We start from the raw sequence: 27231 nt of genomic DNA, 5'->3' as shown, positions 1-27231 counted from the left end.
TTCAGCTCTAAAGGCACATAGGCTCAAAGTGAAAGGATGGAAGATGATATTCCAAGCAAATAGAAACGAAAAGAAGGTGGGTATAGCCATCCTTGTATCAGACAAAACACACTTCAAGCCAAAAAAGGTAAGAAGAGACAAAGAAGGTCAGTACAGGGGTCACTACATCAAGAAGATATAACAATAATAAATATGTCCGTTCCCAAAACCTGATCACTGAAATATACAAGTATGTAATAATAGATATTAAGGAACAAATAGACAACAATGCAGTCATTGCAGGAATTTCAATACCCCACTATCAGCAATGGATAGATTGTCTTGACAGAAAATCAACAAAGAAACGTTGGACTTGAACCACACCTTAGAACAAATGGATTTAATAGACACATATAGAATATTCCATCCAACAGTAGCAGAACACACATTCTTCTCAAGTGCACATAGAACATTCAGGCTGGATCATATGATAGGTCACAAAACAAATCTTAGCAAACTTAAGAAGACTGAAATCATATCAGCTATCTTCTGTGACCACAATTGGTATGAAACTAGAAGTCCACAACAAGAGGAAGATGAGAAGATCTACAAACATGTGGCAAGTAAACACACGTCTAAACAACCATTGTGTCAAAGAAGAAATCAAAAAGGAAATAAAAAATATCTCAAAACAAATGAAAATGAAAACACAACATATCAAATATCATGGCATGCAGCAAAAGCAGATCTGAGTGGAAAGTTTATAGCAATAAATACATTAAGATGTTAGAAAAATCTCAAGTAAACAACCTAACTTTAGACCTCAAGGAACTAGAAAAAGAAGAAAAAATTAAGCCCAAAGTTAGCAGAACTAAGGAAATAGTAAGTATCAGAATGCAAATAAATGAAATAGAAACCAGAAAAACAATAGAAAGGATCAAGGAAGCTACAAAATGTTTCTTCAAAAAGATAAACAACATTGACAAACCTTTAGTTAGACTCAGGAAAAAAAAGAAGAGTCAAATAAATAAAATTAGAAATGAAAAGAGAAGACATTACAACTGATACTACAGAAATACATAGAATCATAAGAGACTACTCTGAACAATTATATGCCAATGGATTATACAACCTAAAAGAAATGGATACATTTCTAGAAACACACAACCTACCATGACTGAATCAGGAAGAAATAGAAAGTAAGAACAGACCAATAATGAGTAAAGACACTGTATCAGTCATTTAAAAATTCCCAACGCAGAAAACTCCAGGACCAGAAAACTCCCCTGGATAATTCTATCAAACATTTAAAGAAGTAATACCAATCCTCCTCAAACTCTTTCAAAATATTGAGGGGGAGAAAACACTTCCAAACTTGTTCTATGAGGCCAGCATTACCTTGATACCAAAGCCAGATAAAGATACCACAAGAAAAGCAAACTATAGACCAATATCCCTGATGAACATAGGAGCAAAAATTCTCAACAAAATATTAGCAAACCAAATTCAAAAACACATTAATAGAAGTATATACGATGACCAAGCGGAATTTACTCCTAGGATGAAAGGATGGGTCAACATATGCAAATCAATAAATCCAACACATCACATCAATAAAAGAAAAAATAAAAATCACATGATCTTTTCAATAGAGAAAGAAAAAGCATTTGACATAAAACAACATCCTTTCATAATAAAAACCCTTAACAGACTGGGTATAGAAGGAACATACTTCAACATAAAGGCCATGTATAACAAACACAAGGGTAACATTATACCTGATGGAGAGAAATGGAAAGTGTTTCCTCTGAGACCAGGAACAAGGCAAGGATGCCCAGTCTCACTATTCTTCTTCAATATAGTACTGGAAGTCCTAGCTAGAGCAATTATGCAAGACAAAGAAAGAAAATAGATCCAAATCAGAAATGAAAAAGTAAAACTGTCAGTATTTGCTGATGATATGATGGAATATATAGAAAATCCCAAAGAATCAGCCAAAAAACTATTGAAATTAATCAACAATTTCAGTAAATTGGCAGGATACAAAGTCAACGTACAGAACTCAATTTCATTCCTCTACACTAATGATAAAGCATCTGAGAAAGAAATAAAGAAAACCATCCCTTTCACAATAGCATCAAAAACAATAAAATACTTAGGAATAAATTTAACCAAGGAAGTGGAAGATCTGTACAATTAGAACTGCAAAACTGCTGAAAGAAATCAAGGACACCAACAAATGGAAAGACACAAACAAAATCAAAGAAATTGAAGACACAAACAAATGTTCATGGATCCAAAGAGTTAATATTGTTAAAATATCAATAGTTCTAAAGCCATCAACAAATTGAACATAGTCCTCACCAAAATACCGAAGGCATTCTTCACAGAAATAGAAGAAACAATCCTAAAATGTGTGTGGAACCACAAAAGACCTCGAACAGCCAAAGCAATCTTGAGAGAAAAGAGCAAAGCCAGAGATACCACACTTCTGGATTTCAAGCTATACCACAAAACCATAGTAGAAAAACAGTATTGTACTTGCGGGGAAAAAAGACAAATTGACTAACGGAACAGAATAGAGAGCCCAGTATTAAACCCTGGCATATACGGTCAACTAGTGTTCAACAAGGAAGCCAAGAATACCCGGTGGAGAAAGGACAGCCTCTTCAACAAATGGTGCTGGAAAAATTGGAGAAACATATGCAGAACACTGAAAGTAGACCCCTATCTCACACCACTCACAATAATTAACTCAAAATGGGTCAAAGACTTAAACATAAGACCTGATGCCATAAGAATCCTAAAAGAAAATGTTAGGGGAGAAGTTTACTGATATTGGTCTTGGCAATCATTTGGTGGGCATGATGCCAAAAGAACAAACAATAAAAGAAAATAATCAAAACATGGGACTACATCAAACTCAAGAGCTTCTGCACATCAAAAGAATAAATTAATTAACAAAATGAAAAGACACCCTACAGAACGGGAGAAAAATTTTGCAAACCATTTATCGAATAAGTGATTAATATCCAAAATATATAAGGAACTCAGTCAACTCAATAACAAACAACAAACAATCTGGTTAAAAGATGGGAAGAAGAAGTAAATAGTCATTTCTCCGAAAAGGACATCAAAATGGCCAAGAGACACATGAAAAGATGCTCAACATCACTAATCCTAAGTGGACTGCAAATCAAAATCACAGTGAAACATTACCTCACGCCTGTGAGAATGGCTATCATCTAGAAGACAAGGACCAACAGATGCTGGTGAAGATGTGGGAATGTAAATTAGTCTAACAACTATAGAAAGCAAGATGGAAGCTCCTCAAAAAATTAAAAGTAGATCTATCATATACTCCAGGTATTCCACTTCTGGGTATACAACCAAAGAAAATGAAAATAGGATTTTGACAAAATATACGCACTCCCATGTTTATCACAGCATTACTCACAATAGCCAAGATACGGAAACAACCCAAAAGACCATCAGTGGATGAATGGGTAAAAAAATATGTGGTATACATACACCGTGGAATGTTATTCAGCCATGAGAAAGGAAGAGATCCTCCCATTTGCTACAACATTATGCTAAGAGAGTAAGTCAGATAGAGAAAGACAAGTACTGTATGATGTCACTTACATGTGAAATCTAAAAGTTAAACCTGTGAAAAACAGAATAAAACGGTGGTTACCAGGGACAGGGACAAGAGGGATGGTCTTTAAGGGTACAAACTTGTACAAACTGGTAAATGAGCCATGAAGATCTAATGAACAGTATAATAAATAGACAGTAATACTGTACTATAATTATATAACGTGATCATGTGTATTATAATTATATAATGTGATATTACTTCAGCAATCACATTAACAATATATAAATGTATCAAAGTAACATACTGTATACCTTAAACATATGCACTGTTACAAGTCAAATTTACTCAATAAAAAAGTGTGCAATTTTATATTTTTCTGTTCATACATTGTTCACGTGAATTACCAAATTACTGTAATTGCCAAAATCACATAATTTTCTTCTACAAATGTTGCTGCTATATAAGTTGCTTCATGGAGCAAGGACCTAATAAATTTTTTTTTTTTTAATTTATTTTTGGCTGTGTTGGGTCTTCGTTTCCGTGCGAGGGCTTTCTCTAGTTGCGGCAAGCGGGGGCCACTCTTCATCGTGGTGCACAGGCCTCTCACTATCGCGGCCTCTCTTGTTGTGGAGCGCAGGCTCCAGACGCGCAGGCTCAGTAGTTGTGGCTCACAGGCTTTGTTGCTCCGCGGCATGTGGGATCCTCCCAGACCAGGGCTCGAACCCGTGTCCCCTGCATTGGCAGGCAGATTCTCAACCACTGCGCCACCAGGGAAGCCCCCTAATAAATATTTTTTGAGTGAATAATTTATTTTGAAACTTTAGAGATTTTTTTATCCTTCAATTTTCTCCACTAAAAATTGGAGACAAAATTATGTATTTCTTTCTGTATTATATGATTGTAGAAGAGTTAAAAACTGCTGCACAAATTTTTTAAAAACCTGTGATGAACATGAAAGGGTTAGATGTTCCTTTATATTTACAGGTGTGCTTCTTCTAAAAGTCCATGTAACTTTAAAAATTTACAAAATTTAACAAAAAAATAACACCTATACTATAATATTTGATCCATAAATACTATAACAATTGTTAAAATTTTAGGACAAGATTTAAGTTACACAAGAAATTTTTACACTATGTTTGGTAATTTGGGCATTTTCATTGGAAAAAATTTAAAATAAAATAATCAACATATTCCAAAGCTAAAGATTCACTGCTTTGTGGTAGAATGAGAAAAGAGAATACACATCATTGCAAAGAAATGTGTATTTGGTGCTTTAAATAATCAACTGGGAGTTTCAAAAAGCTTGTCTAACTAGGATAAAACTCCATTCATACGCTGTCTTGCAATTTGGAAATACTTTCCTTTTGTCCATCCATCTCTCCTCCTCCCACCCTCTCCTTCTTCCTTGTCTTCCTCCTTTCCTCTCTTCCTTCTTTTCTCCAAGATATTCAACAGGGGACAGTTGTCAAAAAGATGTTCATAGCTAAAGGCAGCAAGTACAATCAATCCATTCAAAGCACAAGTACCTGTTAATGATCCCTCCATAAAATACCCCTTTTCTCATTTTGCCAGAGGGGAAAAAAAACAAGACAGTAACTTCTTTGTAGAGTTCCAAGAATATACACAAAATATATAGGGGAAAAAGGAAAATTTTATATTTTAGAATTTGGATCCAAATGACACCTAAAGTTTTAAAACAATTAATTCCTGGTAAATATTTTCAGGTTTAATCTACTGAGGTACACTATTACAATATAGCATTGCTGTTTAATGTAATGTTTACCTAAAAATTATTTAATTATTAATAGCAACAGTTCACTGAAATCTTGGGTCTCTGACCAAAAAGTTTCCATAAAACAATCATTATGTTTAATTGTTCATGTTTATTCAAAAATACAGGCCACTGCTGTTACAAGAGTAGAAAACCCAATCATTTTAGGAAGTGTGTGTGTGTGTGGGCGCATGCACACGCATGCGTGCACGCACATATTGAACAAGTAAATAAAAAATTAGATTACTCTTGAATAAAGCAGGGCATTCTCAGGTATCTCATTAGATACATATATAAAGATAAAATAACTATTTGGACGTGAAAACAAAGACTATTACAAGAGACAAAGAAGGACACTACATAATGATCAAGGAATCAATCCAAGAAGAAGATATAAAAATTGTAAATATTTATGCACCCAACATAGGAGCACCTCAATACATAAGGCAAATGCTAACAGCCATAAAAGGGGAAATCAACAGTAACACAATCATAGTAGGGGACTTTAAAACCCCTCTTTCACCAACGGACAGACCATCCAAAATGAAAATAAATAAGGAAACACAAGCTTTAAATGATACACTAAACAAGATGGACTTAATTGATATTTATAGGACATTCCATCCAAAAACAACAGAATACACTTTCTTCTCAAGTGCTCATGGAACATTCTCCAGGATAGATCATATCTTGGGTCACAAATCAAGCCTTGGTAAATTTAGAGAAAATTGAAATCATATCAAGTATCTTTTCCGACCACAACGCTATGAGACTAGATATCAATTACAGGAAAAAATCTGTAAGAAATACAAACACATGGAAGCTAAACAATACACTACTTAATAACCAAGAGATCACTGAAGAAATCAAGGAAGAAATAAAAAAATACCTAGAAACAAATGACAATGAAAACACGATCACCAAAAACCTATGGGATGCAGCAGAAGCAGTCCTAGAGGGAAGTTTATAGCAATACAATGCTACCTCAAGAAACAAGAAACACCTCAAATAAAAAACCTAACCTTACAACTAAAGCAATTACAGAAAGAAAAACAAAAAAACCCCCAAAGTTAGCAGAAGGAAAGAAATCATAAAGATCAGATCAGAAATAAATGAAAAAGAAAGGAAGGAAACAATAGCAAAGATCAATAAAACTAAAAGCTGGCTCTTTGAGAAGATAAACAAAATTGATAAACCATTAGCCAGACTCATCAAGAAAAAAAGGGAGAAGACTCAAACCAACAGAATTAGAAATGAAAAAGGAGAAGTAACAACTGACAATGCAGAAATACAAAGGATCATGAGAGATTACTGCAAGCAACTCTATGCCAATAAAATGGACAACCTGGAAGAAATGGACAAACTCTTATTAAAGCACAACCTTCCAAGGATGAACCAGGAAGAAATAGAAAATATAAACAAACCAAACACAAGCATTGAAATTGACACTGTGATTAAAAATCTTCCAACAAACAAAAGCCCAGGACCAGATGGCTTCACAGGGGAATTCCATCAAACATTTAGAGAAGAGCTAACACCTATCCTTCTAAAACTCTTCCAAAATATAGCAGAGGGAGGAACACTCCCAAACTCATTCTACGAGGCCACCATCATCCTGATACCAAAACCAGACAAAGATGTCACAAAGAAAGAAAACTACAGGCCAATATCACTGATGAACATAGATGCAAAAATCCTCAACAAAATACCAGCAAACAGAATCCAACAGCACATTAAAAGGATCATAAACCACGATCAAGTGGGGTTAATCCCAGGAATGAAAGGATTCTTCAATATACGCAAATCAAACAATGTGATACACGATACTAACAAATTGAAGGATAAAAACCATATAATCATCTCAATAGATGCAGAAAAAGCTTTCAACAAAATTCAACACCCATTTATGATAAAAACCCTCCAGAAAGTAGGCATAGAGGGAACCTACCTCAACATAATAAAGGTCATATATGACAAACCCACAGCCAACATCTTTCTCAATGATGAAAAACTGAAACCATTCTCTCTAAGATCAGGAACAAGACAAGGGTGCCCACTCTCACCACTATTATTCAACATAGCTTTGGAAGTTATAGCCACAGCAATCAGAGAAGAAAAAGAAATAAAACGAATCCGAATCGGAAAAGAAGCAGTAAAGCTGTCCCTGTTTGCAGGTAACATGATACTATACATAGAGAATCCTAAAGATGCTCCCAGAAAACTACTAGAGCTATTCAATGAATTTGGTCAAGTAGCACAATACAAAATTAATGCACAGAAATCTCTTGCATTCCTATACACTAATGAGGAAAAATCTGAAAGAGAAATTAAGGAAACACTCCCATTTACCACTGCAACAAAAAGAATAAAATACCTAGCAATAAACCTACCTAGGGAGACAAAAGACCTATATGCAGAAAACTATAAGACACTGTTGAAAGAAATTAAAGATGATACAAATAGATGGAGAGATATACTATGTTCTTGGATTGGAAGAATCAACATTGTGAAAATGACTATACTACCCAAAGCAGTCTACAGATTCAATGCAATCCCTATCAAACTACCACTGGCATTTTTCACAGATGTAGAACAAAAAATTTTACAATTTGTATGGAAACACAAAAGACCCCAAATAGCCAAAGCAATCTCGAGAAAGAAAAACGGAGGTGGAGGAATCAGGCTCCCTGACTTCAGACTATACTACAAAGCTACAGTAATCAAGACAGTATGGTACTGGCACAAAAACAGAAATATAGATCAATGGAACAGGATAGAAAGCCTAGAGATAAACCCAAGCACATACGGTCACCTTATTTTTGATAAAGTTGGCAAGAATATACAATGGAGAAAAGACAGCCTCTTCAATAAGTGGTGCCGGGAAAACTGGACAGTTACGTGGAAAAGAATGAAATTAGAACACTCCCTAACACCATACACAAAAATAAACTCAAAATGGATTAAAGACCTAAATGTAAGGCCAGACACTATCAAACTCTTAGAGGAAAACATAGGCAGAACACTCTACGACATAAATCACAGCAAGATCCTTTTTGACCCACCTCCTAGAGAAATGGAAATAAAACAAAAATAAACAAGTGGGACCTAATGAAACATCAAAGCTTTTGCACAGCAAAGGAAACCATAAGCAAGATGAAAAGACAACCCTCAGAATGGGAGAAAGTATTTGCAAATGAAGCAACTGACAAAGGATTAATCTCCACAATTTACAAGCAGCTCATGCAGCTCAATATCAAAAAAACAAACAACCCAATCCCAAAATCGGCAGAAGACCTAAACAGACATTTCTCCAAAGAAGATATACAGATGGCCATGAAACACATGAAAGAATGCTGAACATCATTAATCATTAGAGAAATGCAAATCAAAACTACAATGAGATATCATCTCACACCAGTCAGAATGGCCATCATAAAAAAATCTACAAACAATAAATGCTGGAGAGGGTGTGGAGAAAAGGGAACACTCTTGCAATGTAAATTGACACAGCCACTATGGAGAACAGTATGGAGGTTCCTTAAAAAACGAAAAACAGATCTACCATATGACCCAGCAATCCCACTACTGGACATATACCCTGAGAAAACCATAATTCAAAAAGAGTCATGTACCACAATGTTCATTGCAGCTCTATTTACAATAGCCAGGACATGGAAGCAACCTAAGTGTCCATCAACAGATGAATGGATAAAGAAGATGTGGCACATATATACAATGGAATATTATTCAGCCTAAAAAAGAAACGAAATTGAGGTATTTGTAGTGAGGTGGATGGACCTAGAGTCTGTCATACAGAGTGAAGTAAGTCAGAAAAAGAAAAACAAATACCGTATGCTAACACATTTATATGGAACCTAAAAAAAAAAAAAAAAAAAAGAATGGTCATGAAGAACCTAGGGGCAAGACGGGGAAAAAAGACGCAGACCTACTAGAGAATGGACTTGAGGATACGGGGAGGGGGAAGGGCAAGCTGGGACAATGTGAGAGAGTGGCGTGGACATATATACACTACCAAATGTAAAACCGATAGCTGGTGGGAAGCAGCCGCATAGCACAGGGAGATCAGCTCAGTGCTTTGTGACCACCTAGAGGAGTAGGCTAGGGAGGGTGGGAGGGAGGGAGACGCAAGAGGGAAGAGATATGGGGGATATGGGGATATATGTATACGTATAGCTGATTCACTTTGTTATAAAGCAGAAGCTAACACACCATTGTAAAGCAATTCTACTCTAAAAAAGATGATTAAAAAATGTCCATATTTGCAAAAAAAAAAAAAAAAAAGATAAAATAGCTATTTGGTATTATTTTCACAAGGTACAACTAAACATTTCTTTAAAAATTTTTCTGAAGAGGGTGTTTTTTTCTCTTTCTGTACAAAACTTCCAAACTGTGCTGGTGTACAGCACTCATGTCAAATAGAAGGTGAAACATTTTAATTCCGCAGCAAGTGGAAATTAAAAATTCACAGAATTTGTTGAATTATACCAGGTATGGAAATGGCCTTCTCTTTCGTAAACCTGACTATATGTATATTATACATAAGACTACATATAAGCATTATATAAGATTCTAGAACTTAAAATTAGTTTATAAAAGATACAAATCTGTTAACCTAAAAGGAACTCCAGATTTTTATAGAAAATTCATGATAAGATCCAATTTCATTCTATTTAAAAATCTGAGAAATCGACAAATATTTTAATCACTTACAGGAAAATGTTTCAGTTATTTATCAGCAACAATAATTGGTGAAAGTTTCTATGTATAATAATAGTAAGATGTTAAGGACATGAATTATATTGTGTCACCCAAATCCACCCAGTGGTGCTACTCATCATCCTTAACAGTTTTCACAGGTCTGCTTCTGCAAGCCAACAGTAGTCTATAAAAAAAATAGATTGGGTAAAAAAATCCCCATGCTTAAACAGCCTCATACACCTATTCTAAAGTACAAACAAACTTTCACTGTTTAACCAAGAATATTCTCACTATCAGATGAAAGAACAATGAATGAAAAAACATGCAATCATATTAAAACATGAAACAGAAAACAGGACTTTTTCTGAGGAGGAAAATCAGTTTCATGATTTTGAAAAGCACACAAAATATCACATTTAATTTATTTTCTACTGATCATCCTTCTATTTATAACGCAGTACTTTATCTCAATTTTTAAACAATGTCCATGGTTAAATTCTACTTATGTCCCAAAGAACATTAGCAAGATTTTAGTCTCCCTCTTCATCCTCTCCACTCATGTTTTACGATGGTTTAAATAATAGTTTCTCTTAAAAAAGTTATTTTCCTTCAGAACTTATACTTGTTTCTATATTTCTTTTTGCTTCTTGTATTACAGCTCTGCTGAAGTTAAACTAGCTCTCATTCCATTATAGCAAATAAGTTTATATCATCATTATTTTTGGTGGTTTAAAATGTGACCATGTTTCTAGGTATTTTTTTTTAAATTATTGTTTTCCATTCATCTAACTCAGCACAATATGAGCTTTTATAAGTGAGATACATTATTGCTTTTCAGTTTTAAGAAATTTTATTTTTATGTTACTAATTCTTTTAAATTTATTGAAACTGGTTTTATGGTTAAGTAAAAATGTCAATATTCCACATGTAATTGAAAAGCCTGCATAATATTTTCTAACTGTTATATATATATCCTTAAAATCAAAGTTGGAAATAATTTATTCAAATCTCTATATCCTTATCACTTCATTTTATTTTATTTTATGCTTATTTGTCTCTTTTTCTCAGTTATTTTCTCCTCCCCTCTCTTCTTGCTTTCTGTTGAACAGACTGAAATCTACCCCCATCCCATTCCATTTTTCCTACTGGTTTGAAATGTATATGTCTTATTACTCTTCTTTAAGTGGTCATCCTTAAAATTTTACACTGCATTCTGCTGAACAATTTAACAAAGCCTAAAATTAAACAAAATAATGCAGGGACCTTAGAATGCTTTAAGTCTGGTAAGCCTTTTCCAACTATATTTTCAATTGTTCACTTAGATTTATCTTGTCTTCTTCCTTTGAATTCCATCAACTTCATAAAGATGTTGTTGTACAAACAGCTTTATTACTGTTCAAATATGTGATTCTACCTGAGGACCTGCCATTTGTTTCTAGCTACTAGATTATAAGTACTCATAACTGCCCTCTGTAATAATTTTCTTTCTTGCTAAGTATATCCATTAACACTTCTTTAGTGAAGGTTAATTGGCCTTAAATGCTCTTTGATTTTATATTTCTGTGAATGGCTTTATCTTACCTTCATTCTTGAAAGAGAAAGAAAGAGAAAGTCAATGAGTCTACAATTCTTGGTTGGTAATTATTCCCTCTCAGAACTTGAACAGTTCTTGTCTCTGATTTTGTTTGTTTATTTGTTATTTATCTTTTATCTGCTTTTAACATCTCTTGATTCTGGTGTTCTACAGTTCCAATATAAAGTGTTGTTTTGGGTGGGAATTTATTTTCCTTTGTATCACTAGGGATTTGAGAGGTTTCCTGAATCTAAACATTGGTGACTCTCTTCAATTCTGGGCAATTCCCATAGATTATCTCTTAAGTATTTCTTTTTCCCACATGCTGTTCCTTCTAGAACTCAGATCAGATACAAAAATCAATCGCTTTACCCTGTCCCCTAACCTGGCTTTCATATTTTCCATCTCTTCATCTCTCTGTGGTGCATGCTGCTTATTTATTTCAAATGTGTCTTCTAATTTGTTGAGTCTCTCTTCACCTGTGTCTAATCTGCTGTTTCAGCATTCACTAAATTCTTTATTTCAGTGATTACATTTTTCATTTCTCAATACTACTCTTTTTCAATTCTACTTGATCATTTTGATAGTCTCTTATTCTTTCCATTCTTCTACTCTTTTATTTCTTTATACATATAAAACAAATTTTATATCCTAAATCTATTTCAATATATACATTTATTTTGGTCTAATTCTGTAGTTTATTATTTCTGATGATTCTTCCTCTTGCATTTTATGTTTTTATTTTTATTGTGAGCATATGTTTCCTGGAAATGGATCTGTAAGAGCCTAGATGACTATATTCAACAGGAAGACAAGACATGGAGAGAAAGTGCCAGAAGTAGAGGGAGGGGTAACTGAAAGTCCTGATGGAAGAATGCCAGTGTAGCTAGGTGGTGGTTGTAGTTTAGGGTCAGTTAAAGGAGGGACTAGGAACAGTAAGTGAAGGGAAGGGACCTTTCAAGGAATAAATGTGTGTGTGTGTGATGTGAGGGAAGATTCGAAAATCTTTACCCAGAAAAGCAATATCATCAGGTAAGTGGTCTTTAGAAAGATTATTCTGGCAGCAGAATAGCAAATGGATCAGAAGGAGGTGAGGTAGAGACAGGAAAATCATGAAGACAACAATAGTAAATGCCAGATTTAGAGGGTTTGAATAAGTCAGTGATGGGATGACTGAAGAAAAGGGGACATGAGAAAATTCAAGAGATGGGGCTAAACCTAACCTTTCACAAACAGTAATGCTCTCTTTCCAAGGATCCACACCAAAGTTTTCATACCCATTCTAAGTGAGATGACATTGCAAAGCATACAAAATATGTTTGACTTGGACACTAACACTCATTTCACTATCATAAATGTCAAACAACCCATATTGATGGTCAGATATTATATGTCTCAGAAGACTTCATAAAAAACAGCCAGATAACAAGCAGTATATGTTTCAGGAGCATATTGTCTTGATCTGGGGAGTCCTTTTCAGCTAATGGAAAAATATATAAAACTGAAAGAAGTCAAAGTTGCTAGTGACAATTTAATCCAAATAGCTTAATCTGAAAAGCTTTATTGCTTAGAGAGATATAATATTACAGAAAGCTGAAACATATCAATGTACTGTTAGAGTTTCTAATTCCATGACATAAACTTATTTTTAAATATTCTTCTTTTGTAATATTGTCTTAATCTTGCAGTATTAGTGATAATACTTTGAATAATGGAAATACCCAGTATAAATGCCTTTCCCTAAAATTGCTTATCTGATTATTCTACCCAAAGTCATGGACCAAAGTCACATTTCTGATTTTACACTTGAGATCAACAGGAGCAATAGTAATGGCTAAAATTCACTGAGGACTTACTATGTTCCAGGCATTATTTATATATATTAATTACTTTAATCTTCATAACAAGTCTATGAGATGGGTTATAATTATTACTTATATTTTTGGGGACAAGGAAACTGAGACACAGAAAGGATAAGCAAATTACCCAGGGTCACACAGCTGGCATTCATCAGTGGAAGCAGAAACCTAATCCAAACATTCCTTTCATAACCACTCCACTCCACTGCCTATCTGAAAGTGTGACTCATTATGTTAGTACATCTTGTTGAATTTTATAGTTTTATGCTGTTTGAAGGAGTGCTGCTGGAAGCATCTTCATTTATATACCTCCACTGGGCCCTTCTATGTAATTCTGAAAATACGAACGATCTTTGTTTGAAAATAGAGGTAGTCTTTAAGTGATAGCATGTGCATTTTGTCATGCCTTTGAGCTAGCTAGTCATAAAACTTCTCAAAGATAATAACAGGTTTTGTTGACAATAATGGCCAGCCATAAACAGACTCAGAAATGCCTCACCCTAGACCAGGGGGTCAAGTCTGCAAGCACAATGGGAGCTTCCACTTGTTGTTGCAGGTTACTGGACACAGAGTCCATGGTTCTCACTCCCAGAGGCAGCTGTGACCCAAATGAATTTAGCCTCATGGGTGTCAAGGAGACAACTGGACACCTACACTGAAGTGCAATGGCCACCTGTGCACCTGCAGGCCCTCTGCCCTGATGTGCAGTGAGCCTTTCCCACCTGGATTAGATGCTGCTTCCAGTATCAGGTAGACACTGTGAACCAGGCTTGTGGAGAATGCCAATTACACACTGCCCCCAGGCACCTCTGTTTCAGGCTCCTCCTGAATACGGAGCCTTGCTGAGATCAGACTTGATCAAGATCTCCCTAGATAACAGTCATCTTGCCTAATAATACCTGCCAGAAGGCCTCCTCTTTGCTGCTTGTTGGTCTTTGGTAGTTCCCCTGACACCTGGCCTTTTCAAGCTCTCCCTCAGGGCTTCCCAGCAACTTTTACAACAGGCACCATGCTTTTTATCAAAGCCTTGGGTCAGAAGTTATGTCAGGCATTTTCCTACTGGAAGAAAACAAAACACTCAAAATCAGCCAATGGATCTTTCCATGAACAAATCAGTTGGCTAGTAGAGAGCTCAGGGATAGTCACATAAAAATTCATTTTTATTAGGCCACTTAAAAAATGATTATAAAATACACAGGGGGATTCTGCAGATATTCTATATACTTTCAAGGTAGCATATTTAAAATATATTAATTTCTCCATTTATTTGGTACTTACTGAGTACCATCAGCAAAGCACTGCAGGAACAAAGAAGCGCGATTGTGTTTTCAGGAAGTTTAAAATCTGATTAAGGAGGGAGACATGTAACCAAGCATCTGTTCTATGAAGCCAGTAAGAGCCTGAAAGCTAGTGCTTTTCATAATAGATGTTAAACTAATTACCTAAATGGATTGTGCATTTTGCTTTCTTGTCAAAGTGATGCAGTCAAAGCACCTGGTCAAGGATCAAGTTGCAATCGCTTCCTGGCTCCACCACTGGTCATGAGGGCCAACCTTTCCTGTCACAGTAGCTGGATAAGAGCAGTCACAACACAGACAAAACAGTGGAAGTCAGATCTGGGGATCTTGCTGGATGTTTGGGGAAAGAGAATCATTCACCTTTTTACTTATCCAACAAATATGTATTGAGAACCCACTGTCTTCCAGGACCATCCTGTGCTCTGGGGATTAGGAAGTAGGAATAACAACAAAAAAGAAAGAGGAAGTCTCTGCTTTCTTGGAGCTTGAGTTGAGGGAATAAACAAATAAATACATGCTTAGTGCTTCAGGGTAATAAGGACCAAAGTCCAAATAGAGGAAAGCATTCTCTCTACCACTGTGATTAGGAAGGTCGACCTTGGACATGGAGCTACCAAGCAGATTCCTGCCTGAGCATCAAGATCACACTGGGAAGACAGAGCGGAAACATGAAGAGAGGCTGATCCTGATGGCACAGCCTCATCTGGATCTAACCTTGCCTGAAATGCAATGATGTGAACCAACAACTCCCCGTTTTGTTGAAGTCACTTGCCAATACCCCAGTCCTTCACACTCCCATTTCTTATTATTCCACATGGAATCAAACAACCATTAAGTCCTGAAAGTGTTCTTTGTGTGCAGTGTCACGTTTTCATTCTCACTGCCATCCTCCCACTTCAGTCCCTCTTACACCTGGGAAATGGAATAACAGTGGAAGACCTCAGGGGGATGGATCCCACAGGAAGTAGTGAAGGAGGAAGGACACCTCTTTGGCTGGCCAAATCCACGCAAGTCAACCCAGGAAGTCATTCGGCATCACCTCCATCTAAGAAAATGGAAGAAGATGCTCATGAAGGCTCTGGGCATGTTGATGCTGGGGGTTGGCAAGGAGGCCTTGGGAGGGTGGGTAAGCCAGTCTCATCCCTAGGGAATTGGGATGGTGATTAAGGTACAACATATGTCCTTTTCATGCTCAAATGCGCAATAGCCTGCAGGATGTATCTTCCCACTCCTGCTTCACCTTGCAGCAATATTCATGAGGAAAAGGAACTTTTCCTAGGCAAACATGCAGCCTATCTTCCAACAAATGAATCCTATCACTTAGAAGAAGAACAAGTGAAATCAGTCCATAGCGATGCAAATCTCCCAAAGATCAGGTTTTCAGGTTTCTTAAAATAGATCAGTAGTTCATCATGACAAAAGAATAGTAAATAATTATGATCCAAAATTTGTTCTTCTAAACTGGAAAATCAATATTATGTTTGTTAACCTTGTACCATAGTTCAAAATAGATCATTTGACTTACCTCTAATAGGTAATTGACTCTGAAATCTGTCAATTCTACTGTGTTCTATGCCAGAAAAAATATTTTTCAAAAATGTTCCTTGTCACTTTAAGAAAGCAAAGAATAATTTGGCATTTGCTCCCTTAAACTCTCTTATACGTACCTTAATTAAACTCTAGTCAACATATCCTCTTTCAGTCCCCCCAATTTTTTAACCCCTCGCGATGACGGCATGGTTCACACCATAGAAAAGGATGTGCTCTGAAATGTCAAGGCTCACAGGTTTTCCTATCAGAACTTCTGTGAATCGAGACTTCCCTGGTGGAGTAGTGGTTAAGAGTCCGCCTGCCAATACAGGGAACACGGGTTCGATCCCTAGTCCAGGAAGATCCCACATGCCGCGGAGCAACTAAGCCCACGCACCACAACTACTGAAGCCCTTGCGCCTAGAGCCCATGCTCCGAAACAAGAGAAGGCACCTCAATGAGAAGTCCGCGCACCACAACAAAGAGTAACCCACGCTGGTCGCAACTAGAGAAAGCCCGTAGCCTCAGTGCCGCCATGAAGACCCAACACAGCCAAAAATTAATGAATGAATGAATTAATTAATTAAAAAAAGAAAACTTCCATGAATTAACACAACGTTGCAGAGAAGCCTAAGAATCACAGACACACAGCAGCTAGCCAGCTTGATGACTTTACACAGCTATATTTTTCTTTTTATGTTGTATTATTATACTTTTAGTGTATAGCAATGTCCTTATTCTCAAGTTTCTAATCATCAAAGACACAGCAAACGTAAAGCTATATGACAAATCCTTAATTTTGATAATCTCCAAACATTTGAACAGATGTCTATAGAAACATATTATTTTTCTTACATCGGCCAAATCTGAGACATTAAAATAGTTAACAGTTCTTAAAATATTTTCTTCCATAATAGAAGTTTATATGAAAATTACTTTCTTTGACCTGAATCAAATTACTGAATTATTTTCGCATGCTAATCAGATTCCCTTTATTATATCTACCCGCCTTTAAATCAAAAGCCTACCAGCCATTCCTTAGAACTGTAGTAACAGGAACCAGGACCTGGCAAGGCCTCAGAGGCAGGTTAAGTGCTGCTGGTTCTAACGGTGGCGGCACAGCAATACCCTAGAACACAAAACCCCTCCGACACGTGAAGCCAATAGTTTCAACTGGGCTTCAACTGGGTCAGGGCAGATGGCTTTGTATTTCCTGATTGCTCACATGCTCAGAAATCCAAAGTGGAGAATATCCGTTCTGCATGGTAACAAGTAAGAAATAGCTCAATCCCACGTAACTGGATCGTCACCTAATCCAATCTGTGCCTCTCTTACAACTATTGACAGTGGTTTTTAATTCCTTCAGCAGGTCTCTCTACCCAACCAGCCTCCCTTAAGACACACAAACCTACGTACACACACATGGTTCATTCTGCCACTTCTCCCACCAATTCACCACTCCGAGGAAGAGTGTATTTAGCTAAACTTTAGCAAGCTCTTTGGCTGCCTGAGGATTTAGAAATGTTAAAATAAAAACTAATTACCACCTTGAGAACTGCAGGTGGCACCTGGTCTTATGTCTCAAGGCAGCAGGTCGCTCCTGCATCATCCAAGCAGCAATGTCACTGCTTGCTCCTAAGCTCCAGAGAAACCCTCTGTTGGGTCTCGAACACCCCAAGTAATGAGACGCTACTGAAACGAGCATGTGGGGACCCTAGGTCTACGCCACAGCGTTAAGTGGCTTCTGAGGTTATCGAAACTGCCACTGATGCCAAACAAGGTTCACCAGCCCCTTCCTCCCACAGTGGTCCAGTGAACACGGGGCATAAAAATTCCTTCTCCACAGGTGACAGCCACTAAGGCCAGAGATGGAACCACAGGTGATACAACTTAGGAACACATAAATTTAAATATCTGATACACCATTTACCATATCCCTAAAATGACTCATCCGAAAGGATCATATTTGCCAGTTTAAAAAACAAACTTTTTTCAAGTTTCTCTCCATGAGTTAGCTATAACTAGCACATCCTCCATGAGTATCTTTTCCTGATGTACTACCGAGTAAAAACTTAATAAAAGCCATAGCCTAGATAAAATATATCATTTTTTCATTTGTGATTAACAGCCTTGGAGGGAGGTTTTTTTTTTAAACTGGTCCATTAAACGGGCATATATTTAAATAAAAATTATATAGTTTCTAACTTTAAACTACTCAAAATTTCAAGTACTTTATGTTTCAATTCTATTTCAAATCAGTACACTGAAAATACCCATTACCTGGAAACTAAGGAGAATATTTTTATTTTTTATGGCGAGCCAGACTCCCTATATTATTATTGAAAAGTAAAGTTTCTAATGAACCAGAAAGGAAATTTATTGTAAAGCAACACTCAAACTAAGCACATGTATTATCACACAAGGTTATGTGTACACCTACCAGACATGTGCAATCTCTATGTCAAAGCATTATTTTCAAAAAGTTAAAAACACAACACGTACAAATATAGAACAAATGCATGCCAAAGAATCATAAACTCATTAATGACTAATCCAGTAAAAGAGCATTTTGAGAAACTAGGAATTTACGGGCATTTATAGAAGAACATTAGAATGAGATTGCTAGGTTACAAAAAAACTGATCAATGTCCTACAGGGCAATAAAACCTTTGTAGTTACCATATGTACCTGAAAAAAAAAAAAAAAAGAAATCATCAATTTCAGCGCCTAAACTCCAATCAAATGGTAAATGACCAAGTCAGACATGGGTGCATTCTTCTAGGTAATTAAACAATCATGTGGGCCTATTAAACAATGTTCCTGCATAATGTCAAAAGGTCACTCTATCATACCCTCTCTTTTTTTAACTTTTTATTTTACATTGGAGTCTAGTTGATTTACAATGTTGTGTTAGTTTTTACAGTATTTACAAGTTGTGTATAACTTTAATTAGCACACAGATTTTAACCTTGTGCCATAGAACTCAAACTGGAAAAAACAAGTATGATATTTTGAAGGAACGTATTACGTATGGTTTCCTGCCTCTCAGAAATAGGTAGACATAAATAATTCAGTTTTTAAAAGTTATTCAGTATGATGCAACAGAGCCTATAGCAATCAGCACCGCAACGGGCCCCAGGTAGGCAGATTGAGTGGGGACACTTTGGAAGTTACTCTGAAGAACTTTGTATGTTGAAGCCAAGCCTTTAAAGGCTCTGAAAAGTTAAGTGGGGAGAAGATCCAGAGGTTAATTTCATATTTGTTTTTCAGGATTAGAATTAGAATTGCAGGTAAACCCTGGATCTATTCATTCCAAATTGTTTGAACTCTTTTATACTTTTATAAGTATACTTTTATATTCAAATTCTGATTTTGATTTAAAGGGAAAAATTCAAATTCAAATTTGCTCAGTTAATTGAGATTTTTGTCAGTGAATATGTCCTTTATTTAGTACTCTTGAATGATTTGGGGTTTATTTTCCAAATCAACTCAAAGGAGCAGACATTCTTGAGCTCCAGTCTTCTCCCCAGAACAGGCTTTCAGGCGTGGGAGGGTCACTGATAATGTGGCTTTAGGGTCATTTTGTTTGTTTGTTTGCTTAAAGAGTCTCCCCCAGTTGCATAAGCTTCAGGACCCTCACAGCTCTAGCCTTGCCTGTCACTTGTGTGTGTGATAGTCACATGGACTTTGTAAGTTTTTTTGGAGAAAAAAATGTTGTTGTTTTCCCGAAGTTTTCAAAAATATTCTGACCTCAGTATTTCTGGGAAGTTTATTCAAATATGATTTTTTAAAAAAAACTGTCCGTTTACCAGTTTGTTGAAGACTCTTTCCAACAAGTCCAAGCTCCAGTGCTTACTAAATACCTCTCTCCATATTCTATGCTCATTTTCCCCAACAGGTTTCACTGAATCACGAATGGATTCCCCATTCACCTGCTCCAGGGGCACATCTTCTGATAGGCTCCCTCCCTAAACCAAGGAACCTATTACATATGGTCTAATGCCTTTCAGAAATAGGTAGACATAAGTAATTCAATCTAAATATCAACCAAAATACTGACATTTTCTTATTCAGATTATATCTCTTCTTCCTCCCCAAAGATCTGAAAATTCGTAAAGAAACAGTAGATTCACAAGGATAATCCTGATTAACTTGGAGGATTCGACTCACTCTAGAAAACCACTAAGCACACTATTGAGACAAAAAGAAGCCTGCACCAATTAAAACAGTAGCAGGATTTTAGTCCATATTACCCAAGGTGAAAACTTCTTTATGGACTGTATTGTCTTAGCACACATGGCATTACTTGAGATTGACTGTGCTCACATAGCAATAGAATATGTTGATGACACTTAGCAAATAATTACAAAGAATCTGTGCCCATTGAAATGACAGGAGTTCTGACAAACAATACCCTTGAGAAGAGACATTGGATAAACACACTATTAGACATTCACTTAAATCAATTCTCACGATTTTATACTTCTTAGCAGTTGTAGCATTATGTTCAGTTCCTCCATTCTGCAATTCATGTATTTTTATACCAAATTCTTAAGGTTAATCATGTTATTGGGTTAGGATAATTTATACAACAAGTGTCTCACTATTATACTGTGTATGTTATTTTTCTTTTCAAAGAATAATATTGTGTGATAATATCTATTAGAGGATCATATTAATAAACTTTCATTAAAGATGATACAGTAACACTTTAGCACATAAGGAGCCACTGCTCCAGTGAAGAAAGGATTCAAATCTGATACAAATCTTCAAATTGAGGTGCTAATATATTTGCCTAGATCAAGCACTAGGTATTACATGAACAGCACATGTTTGTCTCCCATGCTGGCCAACAAAATGGGCTTGATCTGCTCCCCCAACCAAGGGCAGAGACCTCTCATACATATGCAGGACGTAACAGGGAGGAGACATTGTTGGATAAAAACAAATCCTGATTACCACTCCTAGAACAGTGATTCAAGTTGTGTGCCCCACCTGGAGTGGGCCAGAAATACATCTTTTATTCTCACAACAAGAAGGGCACTTTTGACAGGGGAAGGAAACAAAAGAAGACTTCTAGAGAAAATTACAAGTACTGAGATTTAACAAGGTGCGGATGAGTGTGTAACACTCACTAAATTGAACCCCTGGGTCTACAAATATCATCATTTACGTCAAATAATCACCATCAACAGCGGCTGAAATGTCTAACACTGGCTTCAGTCCTTTTCAGAGACTTCAGTCCTTTTTCTTTTCACTGGGGAGTAGAGTTAGGGAGGACAGCAGCTACTAGCTATAGCTGGCACTTTACTTATATGGGGGAAATAATTCAGCTGTAAATTAACTTCCAATTGTGTTGTTCCTTAATCGGGAAAGAGTGAACATTACTCCTCAAAGTGACATGCGATCCAGGAGACAGATTTACAATACTAAATATGCAATCAAAATACTGACATTTTCTTATTCAGATTATATCTCTTCTTCCTCCCCCCCCCCCCAAAAAGATCTGAAAGTTCATAAACAAATAGTAGATTCACAGGGATAATCCTAAAACAGAGAGCTACTGCCCTCTTCCACTTGTGGCTCATGGTAGGAAGTGAGCAAACCAACCACTGGCTGCACAACAACTTCTGGAAAACAGGGCTCTAACTTGGAATCTATATTCTAACTTTCCTCTTGCATTCCATTTAAGAGGATAACTCCATTAGAATAACACTTTCATCTTGACTAAATACCAAGAGTTCTAGAAGGCAGACCAAGTAGAGATGCACAATTTTTAAATATCAGGTCCTAGAGGATGCTGTCCATTCAACTTGTTTTATCTTCAAAAAGACAGAGAATAAGAGAGAAAAAAAAAAAAGCCCATGTTTTTGGCTATTTAGAAACATTACTCTCGCCCTGTGTAGACTCCTCTGGACTTAAAATTTCCCATTAATTATAAAGATTCATGTCAAAACATGGATAATTTCTGAGATGTCAAATGTTTCAACCAAGTCCTGTATGAGAGTATGTCTTATGCCAGAACCTCACCCAGGTTGACATCCCCCCCCCCCACCCCGCGTCTGTCTGACTAATTTACTACTGAGAACCAGTTGTAAATAGAGGAAAAATGTCACTGTATCCTTTTGGGGAGAAGATCTTTACCTTTTTAAAAATTTACATACAGTTCTCATTATTTTATCAGGGCTTAAGAATATTTCATTTTTGTTAGTTTTAAAGTCTTGTCTGAAAAGATTACTTGAGTTCTTAAAACACTTCTTAGGAATAAAAGGTTAGCGATCAAAAGACTTGAGAAAATGCTCGTGTTCGTGATTTCTTGTTGATAACCTAAATCCCATCCTGCTGGCAAACTCCTCTTTAGAATTTCTCAAATGATGGGACAGGACTAAAAGAACCCTCTACCTTGATTTATGTAGTAACAAATTTCAAATATGGGTTTGAAATACCTTGCTTGTATATACATCTACACATACAAACACCTCCCAAATATTTGAGAGTTAAGGAAAAATCCAATTGGTCAAATTAGCTAATCTAGACTATAATATGATAGTATTATATGTAATATTATAATAATAATAATATATGTAATATATATAATATATGTATTATATATATAATAGTAATTATATATGTAATCTAGACTATCTAGACTATCATCTAGACTACTATATATATGTAATATATATAATATATATATTATATATAATAGTAATTATATATGTAATCTAGACTATATAGACTATCTAGACTATTACATATTACTATAATATGTAATCTAGACTATAATATGATAGTAATATATGTAATATTATACTATAATATAGATTATTATAATATAATAATCTATATTATAATACTATAATATATAGAATATAATAGTCTATAATCTAGACTATAATTACCTCTACTGCCACAAAGGATACTGTCAAATGAGATCAGCAAGCAATTATCAAACACAGTTTGTGTACCCTCTATGAATCTTTAAGTCTGCAAAGACATTTAAATATATACTTGACACTTGAACAACTATAGTAGCCATCTTTGCGGTGATCAAGGACTCTATAGTATCTAAAATGTTCTTAGCCATGCAAATTTACATAGGTACTTTTAACTTACTGAACTTTTCATCAGAGTACTAAACACATCTAAATAAAACAGAGGCTGAAAAGTGAAAACTAGCATTGACATTTGAAGAGTCAGCCAGAGACCCAGACGAACTGAGCTTAGAGATATATTCAATTCAGAAAAGGATATCTGCCTGGATATTCAGACATGGAGCACCTCAGAGCATGTGACTCTTAAAAAAGATGCTCAGTATGAAGAACATGATACCTCTGTGGATTTCAGGGAATAAAATACAAACAGAAAATAAAGAAATATCAAAATAACTGATCTTGCAATATCCTGTAATCACAACTAAGGAGACAAGAAAGGCAGCACAGCACTCTGCTTCTCTTATAAGGGAAGGATTTTTGAAGCCATGTTTCCTTTAAGTAAGAGTGACCTCTGGTGACTTTTTAATTGCACCTCAGTGTACTCTGTTAAGTTATTCTACAATTCTTTTATACTAGCAAATCATTTAGTACTACATTTTTAGTTTCTTAGCAAAGTGATAAATGCTTTACTGCAGGACCTAAGGCTTTCATGTAAATGCCTCCATTTTAATTAATTCATGGAAATTGTGCCCAAAGCTAAATTAAAATTCTGTCTGAAACACGGGGCAGTATTTTCTTAAAGGAGACTAAGGCTCATTTTCAGGAGTGACTCATATAATATGGCATTAAATGAGCTGATACTAAATGATGACAACACAAACTTATCACAGCCTCGGGGCATATATGGATGAATGCTGGAAGGGTAACTATTTGTATAATATGCTTTTCACTTTAGCACAAACTTCCTGGTAAGGGCAGAGTTCCCCAGCCCACCCCACCCCCAGCAGCAAGGTCGGTTTCTAACATGCCTACTAGCACTTTCTTGAAATGCATAATAGCTTGCCTTACTCCCTACAACCTGATTTAAAAAAAATTCTTGAGGGGGATGGGGTGTGGATGTAGGACTAAGGGGGCTTTCTTCCAATCCCTCAAGGAAAGAAAAGCCCTATGATGGAGATTTCAATCTGAATAACACTTCGAAAACTTTTTCCGATTTCCAGATTAAAATGCCTTGAGGTCGGCTGAATCAATTTGGCTAGCATCTTTAGATCAGACTCACATTGCCAGTCCAGAACTGAGAGGTTAATACATCTTCACTGAACCAACAAAATGAGAAACACAGCACATCACGATATACAAGCACGTGCACTTGCAAATGAACCTGAATGGCAGGGTATGTTTTTCCTGTAAGCAAAAGCCTTCTAATTCTGAGGGGTCGATCCTTCTCGTAATTCTGCGGACTCACCAGGTTTGCCGCCTGGGCTCTGCTGCGGAGCCTGCCCGCCGCTGCAGCGCCCGACTTCTTGGTACCCGATTCCGCAGGGCGCCGACTGCAAACATCTACGCTAATGCAGGACCCGGCCAGGTCGGCCAACGATTTCCTTTCTGACATAAATCCTCCAAAATGTATTCATAGTAAAAAGAAATAAATGACATATTGGCATGCTCTTCTCTCCTCATCTCCTGCTATTCTCTCTCTGGTCTCTCTCCGCCTCAATATTCTCATGCTAATTTTAGGTTTTACTAGAACTTGAGCTTTCTCAATGAATCTTCAAAACAACAGCACACAGACAAAATTCAGCTCACAGACAAGTCAAAACAGGCTTTGTGTATTACAGACTTGACAAGTGGAAAAACCATTGTAAACCATCCTATCCAAGCGTTGGGACTTTGCGATGTTTTTTAAATGCCTCATTTTCAGAAGCAGACCCGTGATTCCATTTGTAAAATTCAATTATTTTTTAAAAAAAACACGAATTCTCAGTTGACAGTATAAGTTTTAAAAGATTTGCTGTACTCACAAGTATTCCCTGCTGCTAATGTACTCCAGGGCTGGGCAGACAAAAGAAAGAGCATCCTGAGACAGGCTCCCGCGGCGGAGTCCATGTTCACAGTCGCCGGGGCTCCCCACCCCAAAACCCAAGGTGTCCAGACAGCTGCTCTGAGCCGGAGTCTGCAAGCTCCCTCCCGCTCGGGGTAGCTAGCGCTCCCTCCTCCGGGCTCGGCGAACCCGCGCAGCCGGCGGGGCGGGAGACCCAGCCTGCAGCCACACCCCCACCCCCACCCCCACCCCCACCCGCTCCCGCCGCGCTGCGAGCTCCACGCGTCCCGGGCGCTCCTGGCGGTGGCGGGAGGAAGTGCGAGTCAAGTCGGTGAAGGTCTTCAACCTGCGCTCGCTCCGAATCCGAATCCGAATCCGCGGTCCTAGCTCCTTCACGGGCAGGTTTCCCACTCTGAACAGCTGTGCAGTTCAATGGACTTCAGTCTGAGACCGAGCTTCACCACGCTGATGATGCTTGAGCATTAACACCGATGCTAGGAAAAATGTGAGTTTCTTTTTTTTTTGGTTGAAAAGAAGTTAGGACAAGTAACTAATCCGGTTTGAAGAAAATATTTACATGTACTGAGAACTGTTGTAAAAAAGACTGCTTTTGTTTTCTCAACTCATTTAATGATTCATATTTAAAAATAAAAACCTAAAGAACCTTATTATGGTAATCATTTCGAAATATATACGGTTATATATACAGTGTTATGTGTCAAAATACATCTCAATAAAGCTGGAAAAAATTAAAAAATAATTAATTAAAACACCGACCCGACTTCTACTATAATGTCAGCATTTTATTATGTATATTCCTACTTGGAGATTTGAGAATTGTGGTCAGCAGATATATAAAACTAAAAACTGGCATCCTGGGAGAAGGAATCTTACTCCAAATATCATCAGGGAAGTGACCTTATGTTAAGTAGGTAAATTGAATACACTTAATTGAAGAATGAAGAGTTTTGAATCAACTTCTATATACTGTATGTGTATTCCTTTCCATTCAAATTCTTTAATACAACTACCCAAAAGTTCATATTGAAAAATGATGGAATCTAAAAGGCATCTTAAATAAATAAATAAATGGATAGATAAATAAATGGATAGACAGATAGGCAGATAAATAGATAAATTGTTTCAGAGTATACAGATAGAGGCCTCATGGCCCATGAAGGAAGAAGGATTTCAAGATCCATGACCTTGAGGTAAGTCACATGGCCTCCTCTACTTCCTAAAGAGGCTGCCAGCAGATGTAAATGAAGGAGGTATGAGCATGGCATCACTAGGATCAATACTCTCCTAACACTGTGACCAGACTCATGACAAATGTGCTGAGACTTAGGAACAGTGTCCAGGCATTCTTGCACCATCCAAAGTGATCAGAAGATGAAAGTAACTTTAACCTTGAGTAGGGCATTATATGCCTGAGAACAAAGCAGAAAAGCTGTTTTTATTATTTCTATTCTGCAACCTGGGTAAAAAACAAAAACAGGAATAGAAAACGTAAATAGCTTGGCAAGGCCACAGAATTTACAAGTAGAATTTGACCCAAATATGTAGATCCTGATCCCAACTTTCCAGCTTTCTCCACTCCTACTCAGGGCCCCTGGGAATCAGGAACTCTTCCCACCCACCCCATCAATCAGCAGTCCCGGGAAACACTGAGCAAAGCTTGCTCGGAGGGTGCATTTAGAACCTTGAAAAAAGCCACAAGCGGTAGAGTGACCTTCATTTATTAGTCAGACATTTTCCTAGTGCCTAATACATGTCCCAGAACCTGAATATGGTATTTCTAATTTTTAAAGCAAATATAAATTAATGATTTACATTAAGTGTCTAATATTTTTTAAAGCCTATACAATAGACAGTCTGTGTGTGTGTGTGTGTGTGTGTGTGTAATCTAAATAAATGGGCAC

At 36.7% G+C, this 27231-nt stretch overlaps 1 protein-coding gene across 9 annotated transcripts in view; it reads right to left on the bottom strand.

Annotated features, from left to right (window-relative positions):
• The window catches only part of LOC309621574 (V-type proton ATPase subunit B, brain isoform-like), a 99083-nt gene extending 73543 nt beyond the window's left edge, over positions 1-25540 (bottom strand). For 4 of the 9 annotated variants that reach the window (XM_082408992.1, XM_082408994.1, XM_082408999.1 and 1 more), the window contains exon 1: positions 25290-25539. In XM_082408992.1, the coding sequence (XP_082265118.1) occupies positions 25290-25374 (85 nt within the window). In that variant the 5' untranslated portion in view covers positions 25375-25539. Of the gene's footprint in view, positions 1-25289 lie in introns of all 9 variants that reach the window. The other 5 variants (XM_082408995.1, XM_082408998.1, XM_082408993.1 and 2 more) reach the window with 4 other exon arrangements.
• Positions 25541-27231: the final 1691 nt, after the last annotated feature.

Source organism: Balaenoptera borealis (genome assembly GCF_965194805.1).
Source record: "Balaenoptera borealis genome assembly, contig: HAP1_SCAFFOLD_1302, whole genome shotgun sequence".
Lineage (NCBI taxonomy): Eukaryota > Metazoa > Chordata > Mammalia > Artiodactyla > Balaenopteridae > Balaenoptera > Balaenoptera borealis.
The sequence above is the reverse complement of the archived record's forward strand: the minus strand, read 5'-3'. Positions and strand labels throughout refer to the sequence as shown.